The sequence below is a fragment of the Papilio polytes genome, unplaced genomic scaffold (genome assembly GCF_000836215.1).
Source record: "Papilio polytes unplaced genomic scaffold, Ppol_1.0 DF820711.1, whole genome shotgun sequence".
NCBI lineage: Eukaryota > Metazoa > Arthropoda > Insecta > Lepidoptera > Papilionidae > Papilio > Papilio polytes.
Genome location: NW_013528493.1, coordinates 630,068 through 649,467, shown reverse-complemented (window position 1 = coordinate 649,467; position 19,400 = coordinate 630,068). Strand labels below are relative to the sequence as shown.

The following is a 19,400-nucleotide window of genomic DNA, read 5'->3' as shown; positions in this document are numbered from 1 at the left end:
GCTCCCATCCAATACTGGCTGCTACTGTCACTTCTGTAGATTTCAATTAAAATGTTGAGTTCTCTCATTGCCGATTATTTTTTTGCATACAAAAAATTGAAATAATCGCTCAAAATGAAAAACGTTCTCGCTGCGTTTTCTAAATATTACGATTAAAATATTCTTTTCTTACTATTGTAGTAAAATTGTTATGTATTTGGACGGTGTTAACTACCTACATATATCATATCTTTCAATACCTTTAGGTAGTAAGTATGGAATGAATAGCACGTTTCGTTTAAGCTAGACCACGGTGAAGTTAGATTAAACTTTACACCGACATCTAATACCGTTTCATGATGACATTTTATCTCGCTAACGGAATAAATAGTACACAACGTCAAGATGAGCGGCACTCAATAAAATTGACTCAAATAACAACGCAGCGGCTACGCGTAGCGGATCTGTAATAAACCATTCGACGGAGGACACATAATATGGCATTTTTATTGTCTAACTGTTTTATATACATAGTATTGTACTACTATTCCCATATTCTATTTCTTTGAGGGTAAAGATACTTTGTCAGGGTATTTGTGTGGTAATTCACATATCTCCAAAAACATTTCAAATTTGGACTATAGCACCCGATACCTGTATTTAAATTTTAAAATTTCTTTTAAAAGTTTTTTTTTTTTAATATTTCCCTATCTAAACTGATTGGACTGTTATGTGGGTATAAAAATGTGACATGTTTTGGTTATACAATTCCTCAATTTTTACTAGTGATACTGTCATAGTACAAATTGTTGTGCTATGACAGCATAAAAAGTTGTACTTGTATGCACAAGTTTGTATTTACATGCGTAAATCCGTAAAAATATAAACGTTCGTTCATCAATGTCAATCAAGTTCGAACTTTCCAGTAAAGAATTCGCCGCGGCTGTATTTAATATCAACACTTTCTCATTTTAAACATCAATTTCGCTTCAGTCGTGTGATATAATTCGGTGGTAAGTGGAATGTGCGCAAGCTAAGATTTTCTACAATTTGTTAAAATGTACATCTCTTATCAATACAGATATTCCGTCGTAAAATGTATAGTTTTGTACATAATATTAGTAACATTGTATCTTAAAGAATGTTATAGACGATCATTTTTTTATATCCGCCGTAACGAAGTTTGCGGGCTACAGTTCGTCTTAAATATCTTTTACACCTATTTCATCTTCATTCATTTTGCAGAAAATTACATTATAGTTAAATCAAGATTAAAAAAATAAAATACATCTCTATCATTGAAATGTAGTTGTGCATTTGTATTCAATTTCGTTACTACAAACGATGCAACGATTGAAAAATAATGTTCTTTTTGATACACGTTTTGTTTTTAAACAAGGAATGATAAGACTTACCGGTGCCTACGCCACAGTTCCCAGCTAATGAAACCTTGTAGCGCTGGATTGCTTTCGTCAACAAGCGTTCCTCCTCTTGATCTACAGAACGCTAGTGAGTCCCTGAAGTTTGACGGCTGCTGATCATAGAATATGTAGCATTTGCCATTGTACGTTGCCGTACTGCCAGGCGGCTGATCTCGGAACTGGGGACATCTCTCTATCGGCAGTGCCTGGTCAGTGTATACAAACGCTTCGCAGATAGACAGCTGGCTAGGAGCTGCACCTTCTAAGTGAACGCTTACGAACGCTCCAGGCATCGGAGGGTTGCAGGGTAGGAACAGAGGTTGCCCTTCCTCGAGGAAGCCGGTGAATCTGTTGCATATCGGATTTGTTCCTAAATCTGGACGATTGTTGCCAACCCTGACAACAATTACAGCTGGCTTATTGGCGCCTGCAACGAAATAAATATGTATCATGTCACAACAATCCTTTAGGTATTAGAAGATACGTTTCAATATGTTTTCTTTACATAAGTTAAACATCTGACTAATCTTGGGCTCGGAGGTATATTGGTGACTCATTAACATTCTGTTTGGTAGAGGAAGAGTTGAAAACAATAGCAATTGCAGGATGTAGCTAAAGTGTTAGTTGTTTCTAATGTTTAAGATATAAGTTGGTGCCCACTGTGACTTACACTGCACAATTATGCCATTGATGCAACAATAGATTAATGCATTAGGAATGCTCGAATTGTCTCATTCATAGACTGATGGTCGATTTCAATGTCATATTATGTAAATATAATTTACTGTAGTTGCGATGCACTTACATTGTTCATTTTTTGTTGTAGTGTATGTGGCAATCAACACACACAAAATCACACTGCATACTTTTTATCGGCCAATCGTTTAGTCGGGCGCTTAATCAGTATGAAGTTGTATGGAAATGCGCACGTAATACCTATTTTGTTTTACATAATTTCGGTTTGACAGTCCGATCCGATCGAACAGTCTGTAGGCTGCGGGACTGCGGGGGTTGAGACTCTTTAGATTTAGGCATTCAACGATGTATGTATGTCTAAGCTGCACATTTTTATACGAGTATACGCTTGGAAGTACATTTATCAAGGCCCCTAATTATCACCTGTTCAAATAAATATCAAAAATTCCATTTACCACAACAAGGCTTGCCAAAGTCCAATCTGACTAGCTGAACCATGTATGGTTCCAGCAGGTTGACGTACCACCAAGGTACGCGCTCGGTCTTTGTGAGGGTACAGGTCTCAGCACTGAACACCGCGGAAGTACTGCCATCTAGCGCCCGCTGCGGAGCGCCACCTTCCTCAGTGGAGATCTGCATTGGCGCCTTTCCAGCCGCTACGTTTAATACTGTGGAAACATTTAACAATGACAATTTGGAATTTCACACTAGTCGCTTTTGTTAGCAATTTTAATGGTGTATGCTAATAAGAACATGTAAAGATAATTGGAAATTCCGTACAAGAAATAGAAGTCAAAGAACAATAAACAATGAGTTGATTATTTTGAGTACTTCTACGAGAATCGACCAAAGTGGCGACAAAATTAGGTTTCCATATAAACTTAATTTTAATAAATGCAAAAGTACAAAAGGAGAAGTGACTTTCACTTTAATGATTTGTCAAAAAACATGTTGAGACGTCAACGAGTTGTAAGTAAATGTGACTATTTAATGCTTGTACTGGTGTCATTATAATCCGCTCAAGTTGAGTGAAATGTAAAGCGAGACAATACTTTCCGCTCCACATACTGAGTACTAAGATCTACTAGAGCTGAAGACAGTGTCAACTACGATGACGACAGCATACGACATGTTGAATTACGTGGCCGTAGCCGATTGCAATCGTTAGTCGCTCATCGCGATCATTTCTCGCAAATACGCGCACCTCTAATATGATGGCCCTCACATCTTTACGTAAAAACATCTACAACTTTATGACTTGCCAACTAACTATTCGATCTGTCAAGTGAGAACTGAGATGACGGATGATAGGTTTACCTGGAGGACGAAAAACTTGTGAACCGACCCTATGGGAGTACGATAAGAATGTGAAGAAGATGATGGTAACAAGTGTTACGTCAGTAAAGCTCTACGGAAATGTATGATTTTTTTACAATTCTCTTTACATCGCAATCTCGCATGTCTAAAACATCTACTATGGCCTTATAAAGTTGCTGTGTTTTGATGATTCGTGGCAGTGGGCCAAATATAAACCTGCCTAATGCTGTTGAGATGGAAAGTACAATCGACGAAGCGGAACGATTCCGAAAAGTTCGCTTCAACTGGCGAAACCGTGGATGAGTTTAACAAAAAATTATTTCTCAGTATCAGTGGCCACACTGCTGCCTATAAGTGCGTAACCTCACTAGTGTGATGCCTTTTACATTGTTTTTTTGCTGGTGAGGCCGTGTTCTAAAGGTAATGTTCTACTGTTATGTGATGACAACGAGCTTTTATAAATATTTTTATTCCAATACCGCATATGTCTTTATTTAATACATTAATCGGGAATTGAAGCTAGGGTGCATGGTTAATGTTAAACACAAATAAACAATGAGTAGAGTAGGAGTAGCGCCTATTGAGGCGAACCGTTCGTAATAATCAAGAGCGGGGCATGCACTATCGCACTCCAGGGTTGACACTCGCATGAATAATATTTAATTATCATAAAATTCAATATGACAGGTTTTTAGCTTAGTTTATACTCAAGGTAGCGGACTAAAAAACTCAGTTTATTTGTTTATCTCTAAAGTAATAGGTGTTTCGGAGGGTAATCTTGTAGAGTATAAACGTGATTTTGTCGCCGCAACTCTAATTTGAATTTTCTCATAAAAGGTTTAATAAATGCAATGGAATAACTAGGAAGTATCTAAGCCTTTATTCTTAGTTGGTTCAACCCTAAAGGTTAACGGCGTTCATAAAGTAAGGCAGTATTTGTGGTAACGGTGACAGTCGGTCGCGCCCTGTGCACTCTTGCAGGTTGGCTTGAGACTCTTATACAATTACCATATCTATTACATTATTGTTTTCCTTGTTAACCCCCTCCCCCCAATCATATGTCCCACTATAAGGCTGACATGAATGAATGACGAACAACTAATGCCGCGTGTTTGGCGTGAAGACAGGTCATGGATTACTACAACCCAGTTCACCCCAGCAAGTATATAGAACAACTAAAAAATATTGCTCCATTGGTTGATGGTGTTGACAATTTAAAACACAATTTTTACAAAAGTTCTGTGATGTTTATAATTTACAGTTACAATTTCAAATCGATTCTAATTGAACCCGTTGACCGTTGCGCTCACTGACTCCACACTTATGTGTTTATTGAAGAAACAAACATTACTTCGTGACTATACTGCTGGATGAGTAACTAGTTGTAAATTCAGGATAGTAGCCTTATTTTGCACATTTTCTATCTTTATTAGTATTCATATGTTTAAAACGAATAATCTCATAAACAACTGGACCGATTACAGAGTATTCCGATTTCGATTTCAGTGACTAACCTTCTTTTGCTATTGTTGTAAAATGCTTATTAATTTATAACTACTCGACCGAAGCCTCGTACGTTTTAATTAATATCAAATGAAGACAATGATGACTCAAAGAGCCTTTATTAACAACGATACAAGTTATGTATATGCATGTTTTAGAACCCTACACTTTTGTGTTCCGGTTTCTACTTCAGTAACGGTACAAAATCTATCGGCGCCGCGCGTATGGCTTCGTGCTATTATTTAATTATTCTTTTACTACAATCGGCTCGAGCCCACAGGTGGCCGGCGGCCGGCAGCGGGCGGCGGCCGACAGGTGTCATTGTGCTCATAACCAGGTCAAATATTATATTAGACGCAATAACATTGCATTCAGGATTTTTTTTTCAATTACAGAACGCAATATGACAAGTACAATTCATAAAAATGGCCACATTGATAGGGATAATGAATTATACATAAATGTTACGCGTACCCAATATAGTCACAACAGCAAAAAAACTTGCATTTTTTTACCTTTTCAGATTTTTTGACGGCGTTATTTTTTATAGACTGTTCAACTGTGACTTCATCGGAATCGAATTTCATGTACATCACCGTACACATCACTAGATGTTGCAAGCTGCCACCATATGTCGTATTATTTTACATCAGCTAACCACAAGTGTCCAACGACTGCCGAACATTGCCCACACGCGTACAAAAACATTATTTTTACCCTTGTCGTTTGCTTAGAACATAGATAACAATATGGAAACTAACTGTAAGACAGATTTTATAACAAATATCGGAGTGGAATGTTTACAACTTAAATTCTATTTCCTTAGTTAATCTTGGTTTAATGTGGTATTAGAACTTATTAGTTTTATAATTGGTAATGTGAGGTGTAACCGGTAGTGTCTCGCGAAACATTCGCAACAAAGGGCGTGAGCGATGAGCGTCGGAAAGTTTCCGAACAGAGAGAGCCGTGGGAGTGATCCACAATGAATCTTCCGCTTTTTCGAATTCATTCACGGCTCATGTGAAGTGATTTCTCGACGATGAAAGTAAAAGTGGGTCAGCGCAGCGACGTTTTCGTGCGGAAACCGAAGCGCGAACGCGACTTTATGATATTTCTTGTAACATCTAAGTACTAAGTACTTCTAAATAAAGAAATTTTATGCTTACCGCAAAATGGGATGCCGTCTGGGTTCCATGTTCCATCGTGTGCACATATCCTCCTAGCAGGGCCGAGTAGCTCGAAGCCGCGCTCGCAAGTGTAGGTGGCAACAGTTCCTTCCGACAAATTCTCATCGGAGAAATCCACGCGGGAATGCGCCGGCGCGCCGGGGAATCGACACGTCGCTGCTGCGTATCCTGCATAAAATATATATTTTAATTAATCATCAACATCATCTTATCCTTATCTCCTTATCATACTCAAACACCAAGTTTTTGTCCTCCAATAACTCTGTCATACGTCATCTCAGTCATCACTCCCTTCTTGATCATGTCACCTTTCACTCAATCCATCCATCTCTTTCTAGCTCTACCTCTAATGGTATACCTCCTCACTTATAACTAACGTTCTTCTTGTAACATGCCATTCATCTCTCCTCATAACATGCCCATACCATGCTAACCTTTTACTCCTTACCTTCTCTACCACTGGGGCTACACTCAAACTTCCTCTAATATAATCATTTCGTATCTTATGTATTTTAATTAATATGTACTAATATTATAAAGAGGAATTATTTTATTGTTTGTTTGCTGTCAATAGTCGCCGAAAGTACTGAATCGATTTCACGGATTCTTGGTTTTGTATTACTTCAACGGGAAGGGTGAATATGAATGAAAGGACACAAGACGTATGTTCTCTGGCCCCCAAGTGAGCCGGGTTGAACCTAGTTTCTTAGTCCAGAGGATATTTTCCTACTACTCTACTACTCCACTCTACTCTTCTCTTCCTACTCTCATCCCACGTTTGTTTTACTATTGTTCAGTCCAATAAATCAGCATCAATAAGCCAATATTATTACGAAAGTGAGTGAATTTAATTATTTTGTAGAAAAGTATAACTTGTAAAGTTTTCGGAATTGGATTAAGTATAATTACAGTTGCAATAATTTAAATCGATTTGAATCTTGTACTCGTATAAGAATAACAAAAATAGTTAATAGAAAACAAACTCTATACTCGTATAGCAACAAATTTGGCAACAAAATGCAATATGTCATCTAAAAGTCACTAGATTTCCAAGTCATGTTTATAAAATTATTACATAATAACATATTAACATATTATTTGATAAAATATGTCTATAATAGAAAAAGTTCAAAGGGATAATGACTCGGCTTTAAAAAGTTCCCTGCTGTTGCTGCGGCTGGGTACTTTGGTGGTGTTGGCGTGCATGCTGACGGTGCATTTGCGATCTCTGCGACTGTTCCGGTGGGAGCAGTCGGTGACGGGTGGCGTCGTCATAGCGTATTGCATCGCCGAGCTCGGACTAGCCCTGTGCGCCGGCTCTACCAATTGCCGCGGTAATGCTATCCAGGTAAACATTTCAAACACTAAAGCTGCTTTTTTATGTTTAAATGTTTTACCATATAAACAGTTTCTATTCCAAGTTTCTTTCCTTCTAAATCTGTATCTATATTTTCTAATTGTTTTACAAATGTGATTGGAACCTGTTTTTGGCCTCGGAATATAAAACAATTGACCGATTGTTCGATTCTTTACAAGCAATATTAAATTAATAAGGCTAAAGTGAAATCGATATACAATTTGAATTGTATTGTTTTAAGTCTTCTATACTATATGGTGCAGGCATATATATGCGGAACCGGTGCTGCTTTGCTGGCGGTCAATGCTGGAGTCATCTATCGGAGATGGAAGAGTGCCAGCCAGCTAACGCACGTGGTGGCCGAACTGCTCGGAGTGCTGGGAGTGCCTCTCAAGAGACAAGTCATTATTAAAGTTTCTCTCAGTGCGATCGCGGGAGCCTGTTTACTGGTAGATCTTTTATTCGCACCTTATTTTTCCCGTGATAAAGTTCTATCAAGTAGCAATTCCTCCTGATATATATCTACTCAGGGTCACGAAATTGTCATTCAGTTTCTTTCCTTTTTACGTGTATCTAGACGTACGACGTATAAACTCACAGAACGCATGTTTAAATGAAGTCCAGGTTTCGTCATCCATTTGTAATATAAATTCTTTAATCATAATTTATATCATAAAAGTTAAATAAACCTGCTATGGGTTTTTTATTTAAACAATCTTGAGATAAAATGCTATTGTAAGTAATGGTTATTATGTAATCAATATTCACTCAAAGAAACTAAACAGAATACAATTCTGAAATAATTTCAATATGATATGCATCATCCACGCTGCATTCCAATGTCGGAGTGTAAAAAGCGTGCTTAGAAAAAAAGGATCCAGGTATAAATTACTCGAAAGATCGCAACATTTTTTAAATACTTTTGTTAAGTGTGAATTCTCAAAGTTTATTGATTTCTATGTGTAATGTAAAAATACATGACATCCGCACCTATACATTTACTTTCTAATGGCTTCTACTTTCATATATACGAAGAAAAACGTGTTACAATAATTCTGCCAATTCTATTTATGTAAATTTAATCGATAAAGCTTCGACTTTAATTAATCATTAAGTTGTTAACAACCAACAAACCGAAGATTTCGCTCTGTTTATCAGACTAAATTTGTTGCATAATAACGCTACGGCGACGTTCTAAGTATCCAAGCAAGTATCGTTAAAATGAATTAGCTACACTCACTCAGTCAACTCCAGTTGTCGAGAGATTTCTTGATTATGAAACAAAGAAATTGAGTGGAGGAACCCTGCCGCTGGTCGTCTAGCAGAGCCTGGGATGGTAAAACAGGCAAAGAAAAGCAACCTACCAGTGAAGACCATGCTATTCAAGTGAGGCAGAACTCTTCTATCGCCGCTGGACATCGTGTACAGCTCTTCGTCAGACAGTGCGTAACGAATTATTTAAAGCGTCAGCGGTGCTCTAATCTCCGTGAAACGTTCCAAATTCGAATTGATTCGTGATTGAAATGATCCGTGGCAGGTTAAATTTTAGCGAAAGTACACGATTTTATAATTACAAACTTGTGAAAGGGGTAATTATTGCAACACTGAACGGTGCTCCGGATATTCCTTATCGAAGTTGGATTTAATCAATCTGCATGTTTGCTTTTTATTCCGGTGAAATGTGAAAAAACACCTAACAATAACGAGTGGTACAGTGATATACAACGATGTCATGGTATTCCTTGGTATAGTAATTGATATTATAAGATTAGGAACAGATTAAAATAATTTTATTTAAAAGTATTTACTTAGGAGCGATAATAATTGGTTGCGTTATTTTGTTATTAATAGTAATAAATTGGCGAATATTTTAAACTCTGGCGTTCATTGACCCGCGGTCAGCACGTAAGTGAAAGTTTAGCAGAGCGTGTCAGTTGACTTGAACTCAGCATTGTTTAATACTTGTCTCCATGAGAGGATCACTGAACAGGCGGTCACACGTAAAGGAAGAAAAAAATCAAGTACCAATTACATAACATTGTTCATATTTTTAGGGCAATGTATGCAAAAAAATACAAAGAGAAAACTACATTGTATATGAAAAAATTCACGTCACTACAGGCTACTTGCATTTGGAAATTGGAAAACAATTTACGTTGTCACAGATTACTTTTAAATTCCATGTTTTATACAACTATTCATAAAAGTAATAATAATATTTTCATAATAATTAAATCCGCAATAAGTGCATTTCAGTTACAATTGGCTTCTTGTAAACATGAAGGCGCCATTACTTGGCCTAAGAAAGCGTGGTGACCTCAACAATTCCACGGGCACAGACCCCATTCGCGAGAGCGTATCAAGATAAATTAATTTTTTACAATTGATAAACTATCTTCTGAACATTGTTATTTTTTCCGGATGACAATGCGTAATTATGTTTTTATAGAGTATGTATACGCGCTAGTATGTCTTATCTCCTACTCTACCGAATTTGCTTGGCGGGCTTTTCTCAGGCTTAGTTTTTATTATAGAAATCTAAATTTTTAGACGCGATAAAATTACATGCTAACTTTGAAATTCGAACGGAACTTACGAGAATCCAGTAAGGTAAATGACGCTCTGATATTATACCCTGGAACTGTTGAATAATTCTTTGCTATTGTTTGCGTCCGTTTTGGCAAACGTAATGTTTCATTTGACTATTTCAATGGCAAAGAAGGTAGGTTAAAATGGATACAATGTTCTATTCTATCTAAATGAATAACTTTCTAGAAAACGACTTTAAACGTTAACTTTCTACCCTGGGGCAGACTTCATTCAATGCAACTATGTACTTGTTACTACGACAATATCTCGTTCAGTGGGTCACATCGTACGAGTTCAGTTATATCTAACAAATGTAAACAAACAAGGATCAAGTAGAGCTGTAAGTTGTAAAATCTCTTTTTGTGGTAATAGCTTAAAAACAGGTGAAAGCGTTAACTAAAGTGCGACTACAAATTGAATAAAACGCGCACGTTTTTATGGTAAATGTTCTATGGGTTATCTGTTCACAACGACAGTAATGAGCCAAATGGCACTTAAAACGCTTTCAGTTGCTTTTAAATGCATATATTTTTAAGTGTTCGGAGTTAATTTTACCTTACTTAACTTTGCCTAATCTAACGTATGAAGAACAATAAACGATATATTCTTCTATTATAATAGGATGTAACAAAATGTATTAGTAATTCGCAAAAGTTTAAAGCTTTGTGTTAAGGTCAGCTTAGGTTTTGTTTATATCTAAAACAAATAACTCATAACTAAAATTTTTTATATGTTTTTATATATTTTATTGTTCGATCTTCTGTCACATATTTAAAAGGTTTACTCCAATTTTTCGTTAGACAAAATCACTTACATTAATTTCATTACAGGTGATTGCTTAACAGTTTCACTAACCCAAGAATGTTGCATTTTGTTTGCATGGCTTTCTATCCGCAGGTCTTTGGCCGATAACGAGTAATTATGTTGATGCGGACTGCATTTTTTGATAACAAGTTTTAGTAAAAAGTTCACACCTATCTCTTTGTAAACTCGATATCAGATCATGAGAGCATAATAATACAACCATCAACATCGCCAATATGACTGGAAATTTAAAACTCTTGTGTATTGTTATTGATTAATATATCAGTGGCGCGCACAATGTAGTGACAGTTGTGAGAGGTAATGTAATCTAACTACAGCTTAATTTCGTATCGCCTTCGTATTCTACTTATAATCGTGCTAAAAACACGGTTCATTTACGTGTCCGCGCAACGGTGCAAACAGGTCCCGCGGTCAGCTGGGTCACCATCTGACATGCTTAACACAACAAGTGCTAACACCTCATAGATGTGACGATAATACTATCAATGTCAGAAGGATCCAGACTCTCTTAATGTATAAAATGAGTTATCAGGATATCAAGATACTTCAACGAAAGGATATTATGGCCAAGGTGGTTTTAACAGTGGTAGTGCCCGCTTTAACATCTTAGCACGAATTGGCCGGCACGCTCGGTGTAATACCACGACCACACAGAAGACAGGCGTGAAATGGAAGCAGTTCCGTGTTTCGTCTGATGAGTGTGGTCCCGGAGGCCTAATTTAAGTCCCTTTCTCTTTACCACCCTTTTCTTATAAGGAGAGGATGGGAAGAGGAAGTGGATTTGACGGAGGAGAAGATACATAGGAAGGGGAGATATCCTCTTTATGTGCGTCTCCTCCTCTGTCGGATAAGGATAGGCAACGCATCTGCAATTGCGGATGTCTATGGGCAGCGGTCGCTTCGCCATTTTAGCGGATTCAGGTGGCCGCTTGCTCGTTTGCCACCTTATGTTATAAAAAAAAAAAGGTAGATATGTTGTGTGAAATAAAACTCTCCATCCCGACTGGCACAAAGAGGAACTTTGAAGTAACCCGGATGCATTTAATATATCCATGAGTATGTTGAGAATATTTGGATAATACCAATCTGACGTAATAGCCAACGATGACTCGTCTCGAAGTGTGAAAGTAGTGCTTTCTCGGTGACGCAAAGCATTATATTGCCATCATAAAGCGTTGCACATTTGTCAACGACGTCCAATTCCCAGTATTTGTAAAATTTCCCACTGTTCTTAGAAATAGTTTGAGCAATGTTGATGAAATTGTTAAAGAAATAGTGACCGAGAGAAAGAAATGAATTTATTTTACATATGACAATGATCTTTATAGTGTATATTTTATTGTGCAAATGACCTTACCATAATCTATTTACAGTTTCTCATGAATCGCTAACTACTTACGGCAGGTTGGTATGGCATTCATAGTCCAATGTTTAATAAATACTATGAAGTTAAACAATGGATCAAATACTCAGCTCGCTGCTATTTCTAGAAATAACTAGACTATTTAACAAGGTTTCAAATTATGTAACAATTGAAATAAAAAGTGATATAACGATTTTTTGGATTTTGTAACCAGTAATAAGCATTTTGTTGTTAAAATGAAGATTCGACTAGATCATTATAACTTTTAATAATTTTTGATAACTTTCAATCACCTAAAGTTTCCGCAGACTCACAGATAACGGGCGCGACCACATTCTTAAACCGTTACATCGTCCAATACGCAGTTAGTTTACGCATAATTAGGTCGCTAGCCAACCCACCGGGTGATGTAAATCGTGGCACGCGACATCTCATCTCTAATGAGCGGATCTCGGGGGTTCTTTTCATATAAAACAAGAACGAGAGAATTTGTTTTAAAATACTAGTTTTAAGAGCGTCATATTGTACCGCTAGTTGACATTATCCTTATATTTTTTCTATTTTATCGATAAAAAAAAAACAGAATGTAGTTCTATCACCTCGTTTACATTAATTTCATTATAATATATGTATTATGATAACATGTGAGGGCAACGTATTAGTCATATAATATTTGGTTTTAGTCTGTATATAAATATTTATTTGATATGATAATCATATAACAAATATCAATTACATTTTGTTATGTGTCGAGTTACCAGACTAGAATTAAAATAAGTACTTAAAAGAATTTCTTAAAAGACTTAAAGTTAATTGTTAAATTTTCCGTCCTATATCTGCACAAAGGGAGATATTAGTTGATTAATTAATTTGCTTGGCTATATGTATTTCTGTACAGTGTATGTACCATTTTTCAGCCGCAATTGTTGTTAACGTAGTTGATTTAATTGGTTTTCAATGACCCTATTTCAAAATTTGTTAACTTCCCCTAGAAAACAAGCGTGGAACGTTACGCAGCCTTCATCGTATGAAGAAATGTATGCAGGTCGATTGTTTCACAAAGATAAAATTAATTTACCTAACACAATGTTAATGAAAAAAATACAATAAAAAACGATTACACTTATTTCAAACTTAACATTAGTTTCATTAACATAAAAGATACGACCTAACTGCAAAGCATACATACATGCAATCTCAAAAATTATTTACAATATTTGAGAAATTAATAACGATTGTACTTTAGTGATGAAATAGTAAATAGATGGATGGATTGCTTGAAAGAGGACATGATCAAAAAGGGAGTGATGACTAAGATGACGTATGATAGAGTTATTTGGAGGACAAAAACGTGTAGTGCCGACCCTACGGGAGTAGGATAAGGAGAAAGATGATGATATAGTGATGAAATAAAGTGTTTCTTCCGGCTTTCCGAACAATTTTGGATTTTGATCATAAAGGGCTGACTGAAAAAATCCCAATAAGCCCAACGGTAAAAGGCACATTAATCGAAATTCAACCAAGATTTACATGTAAGATTTTTTTTTATTAAAAATAGCTTTATGCAATTTCATTAAACAGGGGTAGTACGCTTTCGCTTCATGTATTATTATTGTAATGATAACATCTAAGTACGCAGTGAAGTATCGCCATTTAAACTTGTAGTCGCCGGTACATATTGGTTAGATGCAATCAGGAGAAAGAGCGTTTAGGGCCTTGTTTCCGCGCCGGAATGTGACTTCACAGAACTTTCACTCAGGGTCAGACAATTTCAAGTGGCTCTGTCTCACCACGATGTAGGGATTGCGTTTTCTAGTAATATAATGTTTTTATTTAATAACCACAATTCTCAATTTGATATATTTTCTCTAGTTTGAATAAAATTCTAGAGAAGAAAGAAATGGACTTTTGGAATACAATGTGAAAGTTCAGATGAATGGATGGATGTTTGTTATATGTAGTTTGTATCCTAAAAGGTTTTACGGATCTGGATGAAATTTGGCATAGATGTAAAACATAGTATGAAAGAACACATATGCTACTTGCTTTTGTTTTTTTTTATAATTTAACGCGGACAGAGACGCGTGCATAAGCTAGTAATAAGAGTGGTAACAATATGCATAACAAGCTCACTCTTGTACATTCATATGTCTATGTTATAGTTTTTGTTGACATCAAGTGACGGGAATGCGTCGGAGGAAATCTGTGATTGCTCACAAAAAACAAATTCCTTTTCCTTCACTGATATCGCGGCAATTGTACAAAACACCTTTTGCTCCATTCCAATGCCGCTCAAAAATCATTTTGTAGCACTACTTAGTCAAACCTTCACATATTTTATTAGACGAAATATAAAACAAAAACTCCACAGGTTATTATTAAAAAAAATGAACCGGAAGTAGGGGAATATGAAACATCCGGAATTCGAAACAGAGGGTGTGACTCGCTTACAATGTGAAGTCAGAAAGACGACAAAATACGTTTAAACCAGTAATAACGTCAATTAAAGGACCGGCAATATTCAGTTGTAATAACCAATACTTCTTTGACAGTTATTTTATTGTTGGTAGGGCTTTCAAACGAAATTTAGTTTTGGTTGTAATAACCGATATAGCGTTTTAAACCACGCGTTATGAAGCGGTTCTTATTGTATTTGTCATCTACTTTTAAAATATGGTGCTTGGATGGTTTAAAGAAAAAATATCATGAGATTCGAAATTCACATTCCCCTGCAAATGATGCATGCATGACGTTACGATAATTGCGTATGGTAAAGTTGTAATTCAACGTGTCTCGACGACTTTACACTTCAGTGTATATACAATAACTTTCCACCTCTCCGCCTTGCTCAGATCTTTACCGGTCACCATACAATCGGCCTCACCATTCGAATACGCTAACACGCTATGTTCCGCTCTATAGATATCTCTTTAATTTCAAATTAACATTTTTACACTATAAATGTTATGCTAGTCGACAGTGTACTATTCGATATTATTTAATTTATTATACTACTAGCTTTAGATAGCGACTCCGTACGATTGGAATTTAAAAAAGCATGTAGCCTATTAGCTGTTTTGGAATACTCTACATCTATGCCAAATTTCAACCCGATCCGCTGCTCGTTTGTCCCCTTTTACTATAAAAAGACACTTAAGCTGTAAACTTTAACAAACACTTATCCATCCATCCATATAAATTAACGCATTTATAACATAGCTAGTAAGACAGCTAAACTATCTGATCCGTTTTTTTTAACATAATCAACCTACAAATAATAAAACATAACTTATTATTTCTGATGTATATAGTTAATGCTGGTTAGATTTCACGAACAATTACACTTTTCACATAATAGTCTGCGAATGTTTGCGAATTAAATTAAGGTAAGTTATTCCTTCTTTCAAAAAAATCTTCCTTCATTCCTTTTTAAAAAATCTTTCACGGTTAGAAAAGTTATTTATCTATGAGTAACACAGCATATATATTTTTCCTTCATTTATTTTTATTTTTAAATTTCACACCGACGGAGTCGCGGGCAAAAGCTAGTATTCTAATATTATTAAGTATATAGAACATACAATAACTGTCATCTCACAAATATACATAATATACACAAATAATTAGTCTTGTTTTGTAAGTAAGTTTACAACACTACCTACATTTAGATGATATTTTAAATAAACTCTCGTATGCTTGTAATCTTTCATAAATGTTGTGTTTAGTATTAATTACCTTAAATAAGTGAATTGTAAATTTTTATTAAGGTTAATAAATATTCTTAAACCGTAAGTGATTTGTGTCAATGAAAGCTGTTGATTGTATTTATCTCGTGGTTCCACGCTGCGCCATCAATATTGAATTCTCAGGAATAGCGTTGTTTTGATCTACTTAACTGGTTGATCTTCGTTGTAGACGGGTTCAGAGTGCAGTTAACAGTAATATTGTTTATTCAACATTTGTAGCTCATGCGAGGTAAACTAATTCATAAGGTATCAGCCAAGTGTTGCAACTGTTGACGTCCGTAAAAATGTAATCTTGCACATATGTCGGGGTCTTGTAAAATGTGGAAAAAACATTAGAACCCAAAAAACTTTTCGGTTTCTGTATAATAGGAAATTAAAGAAAACCTATTGGGACTGGAAAATTGATATTTCTATTGTTACATAGGTAAGTGGGCTAGTAAGAAAATTTGAATGGAGAAATGATTTTTATCCAGCAGAATCACTAGAAAGTGACATGAAACATTTTTTAATACAACAAATTACATTGAGTAAGTAGTTTGTCAATTATTTTGTAGAGGCGCATCACACGAATTCGGCGAAATTAGAAGTTAGCAAATATGTAGTATTTTTAAAACATTAGTATTTAACGACTAAAGATGGAAATGAAAAGGCGAATTTAAGTGATCTTCTTTTCTCTCTAGTTTGTTGTTTATTGAAATTAAGTCTTGTGTACTTAAATATTTTTAAAAGCTTCACTGTTTTCTGATAATAACTTGAATACATTTTTTCGCGTTAATTAACAATTATAATGTTTTGTCTGCAATGTGTTTTAATAATATTTTTATAAAATAATTCATGGTAAAGTGAAAATTTCAAGAACGTCGTTGAATTTAAAGATTAATCCGAAAGTAGTTCATCTTCTGCGGTCGACGAGTCGAACTCTCTAACCTACTTTTTTATAATATAAAAATCATTTATTACTTAACCCACCTTGCAGCAGCACTAATACAGCACTTAGGAGTATCATATCCATAGTAATGTTCACAAAAAAATCTTAAAGTTACGACACTCGCGACGAATTTATTTGAGACAAAGCTGTCATGGCGCGAGCTGCTTTGTCAGTGGTCGGTGTACGACTGAGCCGGTGCGTCGGCGACAGGTGCGCAAGCGCATCGTAAGGTAACCATCAATAGCCCGCTCCTAGCCTCTCTCCCCTCGGAGCTTTCGCGCGCTGAATAACGAATTTCTCGAGCCCCAGTATGCGAAGCCTACTTTACGTGTTTTGGTTTGCAATCTAGCGCCTAAATGTTTGTATACTTTGGTACTTCGGCTTTTGTTATAAGGTCATAGAGAAGAGAATGAGGATTGCATTTTTTTTTGACAGAAAAACAGTATCCTTTTTTATTTTCATTAAATTATTAACATATAACTAATTTAGTTTTGACACCCCATTTATTGTAGATATAACTATTGGGAAATGATTCTCAGAACACTTTCAAAGAGCGGTCTTCTAAAACAGGAAAATGATTACGAAAAAATGCTAATTTCATAGATAAATTGAACATTAAGATTGCAATAACTTTCTCGAGTAAAATGATTCTACGCAATTGATTATTGCGTAATTCCTATTGTCTGATATTGACTTCCTTACCACAAGCGCAACCCGTTATTTTCTTACCCTTTGTGACACTATTACTGTGTAATATGTAGATATATAAACATAACTATAATGTATACCTACTCCATAAGTCTGTTGCTGGTCTGTTGTTATAAAAAGAGCTTGTATTTTGGATTGAATCCAAAAGCATTTCTCATTTAGTTCGTTCTTTATGGTTAACAATGCTCATTGTACATTGTAAGTAGTACAATACGCCAGTGTTTGATACACTAACTAAAATACAAAGTATTGTTTATTTATCATGTTTATATGCAAATATATACTATAATCTTCATTTAATAGTTGAATTCTTATTATTAAGGTTAATCACTAATGGTACGAATGATAACGTCCTTACACTGTTATGGAGGCTAGAAAATGCAAAGCCAAATGTGTGTTTTGTTGGCCAAAGAAAGTAAGTAGAATAATTTTAAGTTCACAACATCAATATTATCATTAGGAGAAGGGCTAAAACCTTGAATCTTCGTGAACAAGCAAGGTTTTACCCTATACAGTTGATGGCGAAATAAACCTTTTGTTGAATAGATTGCTACTCCTCTGAATTAGCTTTGTGAAACCTATTACTTTCGTATCGTTTAACTGCGTATATCAACTCTCTTTCGTGTCGTTATTTATATAAGGTGTGGTCAATGTATTACATTGCCGTATATAGATTTGTAAAAGTTAATCCATTTTAATTTACTGTGCAATGTGATGTGAATTTAAAAAGCAATCAATTATAATACATCCAAAACGTACGGGTACTTGCGTGAACTGTACAAATACACTTACGCATAACATATTCATGTGCTAATTAAACTAAACTTCGAACTAAAGGGGATACGCACGAAAAGAGAGTATCTTATCCCGGTATCGTCTTTCTATATATAAAGATCCGCACCTACATATGCGTCCCGTACACAAACCCCTCCAAATCCGCTTCTCATTCCCATCCTTTCCTTGTACAAAAAGGGTAGAAGAAAAGGACTACAATTAGACCTAAATTATTGTAAACACAATGGGCACTTAAAACAGTAACCACGTCCGTTTTTTAAATAGAAGGATACGTGAAAGGATATGCTGGGCAGTTGGCACTCAAAGTTATTAGGTACCTACAAATTTTCATAATGGAGCCTTAAAAGGAATGCCACGGATAATCTTTTATGGTGTAACCCAAATTTATTTCTATACGACCTTAACGTTAAGGCTTAAGGTCCTTTATTCAATAAATAATCGGTTTTCACAATTTTACGATTGATAGGTACCTATCAATACTTTGGTAGTGTCGAGGAATGCAGGAACCACTTTTCTTTAACCTTTTTTGGTAAACGTGACGCGGTTTAAGAATGTCTGTTAAAAATAACTGAATCTAGAAAGGTTCACGTGTTTAACTAACATTACCTATATCTAACTATACAGTTTATAAAAATGTTTGCGTGTAATATAAACAAATATATATGACGTGTATAAGACGTATTTGCATTGCCTATAATATGGACATTTTTTATTTCCACGCTGAAGCAGCTGGACCGATTCTAACGTACTTTTTATAGAAGACAGCTGCTGTATGCGTGAATAACTTCAGTGTAACAACCAAGCTGGCTCAATTCATGACGATTTACCTCACACATATTTTTAAATTTCTTCGCCTATATCTATAGATCGGATAAATTATGTACATGTAAAATTCGAAAATCATATTGTTATATAATAGGATTTTCAATTAATCATTTTCTTCATTTATTGTAATTTTTGAGTTTAATTTAAAAACAAAACGAAAT

The 19,400-nt window shown here is 35.5% G+C and overlaps 2 protein-coding genes across 2 annotated transcripts in view; one reads left to right on the top strand and one right to left on the bottom strand.

Moving 5' to 3' along the window:
* The window catches only part of LOC106110206, a 23,198-nt gene extending 6,073 nt beyond the window's left edge, over positions 1-17,125 (bottom strand). Inside the window, exons 1-5 of the mRNA XM_013291938.1 lie at positions 16,953-17,125; positions 6,083-6,271; positions 2,552-2,764; positions 1,395-1,827; positions 3-33 (exon numbers count right to left, since the gene is read on the bottom strand). Coding sequence (XP_013147392.1) covers positions 3-33; positions 1,395-1,827; positions 2,552-2,764; positions 6,083-6,271; positions 16,953-16,995 — 909 coding nt within the window. The 5' untranslated portion in view covers positions 16,996-17,125. The remainder of the gene's footprint in view (positions 1-2; positions 34-1,394; positions 1,828-2,551; positions 2,765-6,082; positions 6,272-16,952) is intronic.
* On the top strand, positions 7,116-8,153 carry LOC106110246. Its single transcript, XM_013291998.1, has 2 exons — positions 7,116-7,451; positions 7,724-8,153. The coding sequence occupies exons 1-2, from the start codon at positions 7,212-7,214 to the stop codon at positions 7,973-7,975; spliced, it is 492 nt and encodes a 163-aa protein (XP_013147452.1). The 5' UTR covers positions 7,116-7,211; the 3' UTR covers positions 7,976-8,153.
* Positions 17,126-19,400: the final 2,275 nt, after the last annotated feature.

Bases quoted from the DNA above. Each gene is read 5' to 3' on its own strand.
- LOC106110246 (XM_013291998.1), top strand. From the start codon at position 7,212: ATGTCTATAATAGAAAAAGTTCAAAGGGATAATGACTCGGCTTTAAAA. The intron at 7,452-7,723 runs GTAAACATTTCA...TATATGGTGCAG, and splicing joins GCCGCGGTAATGCTATCCAG to GCATATATATGCGGAACCGG.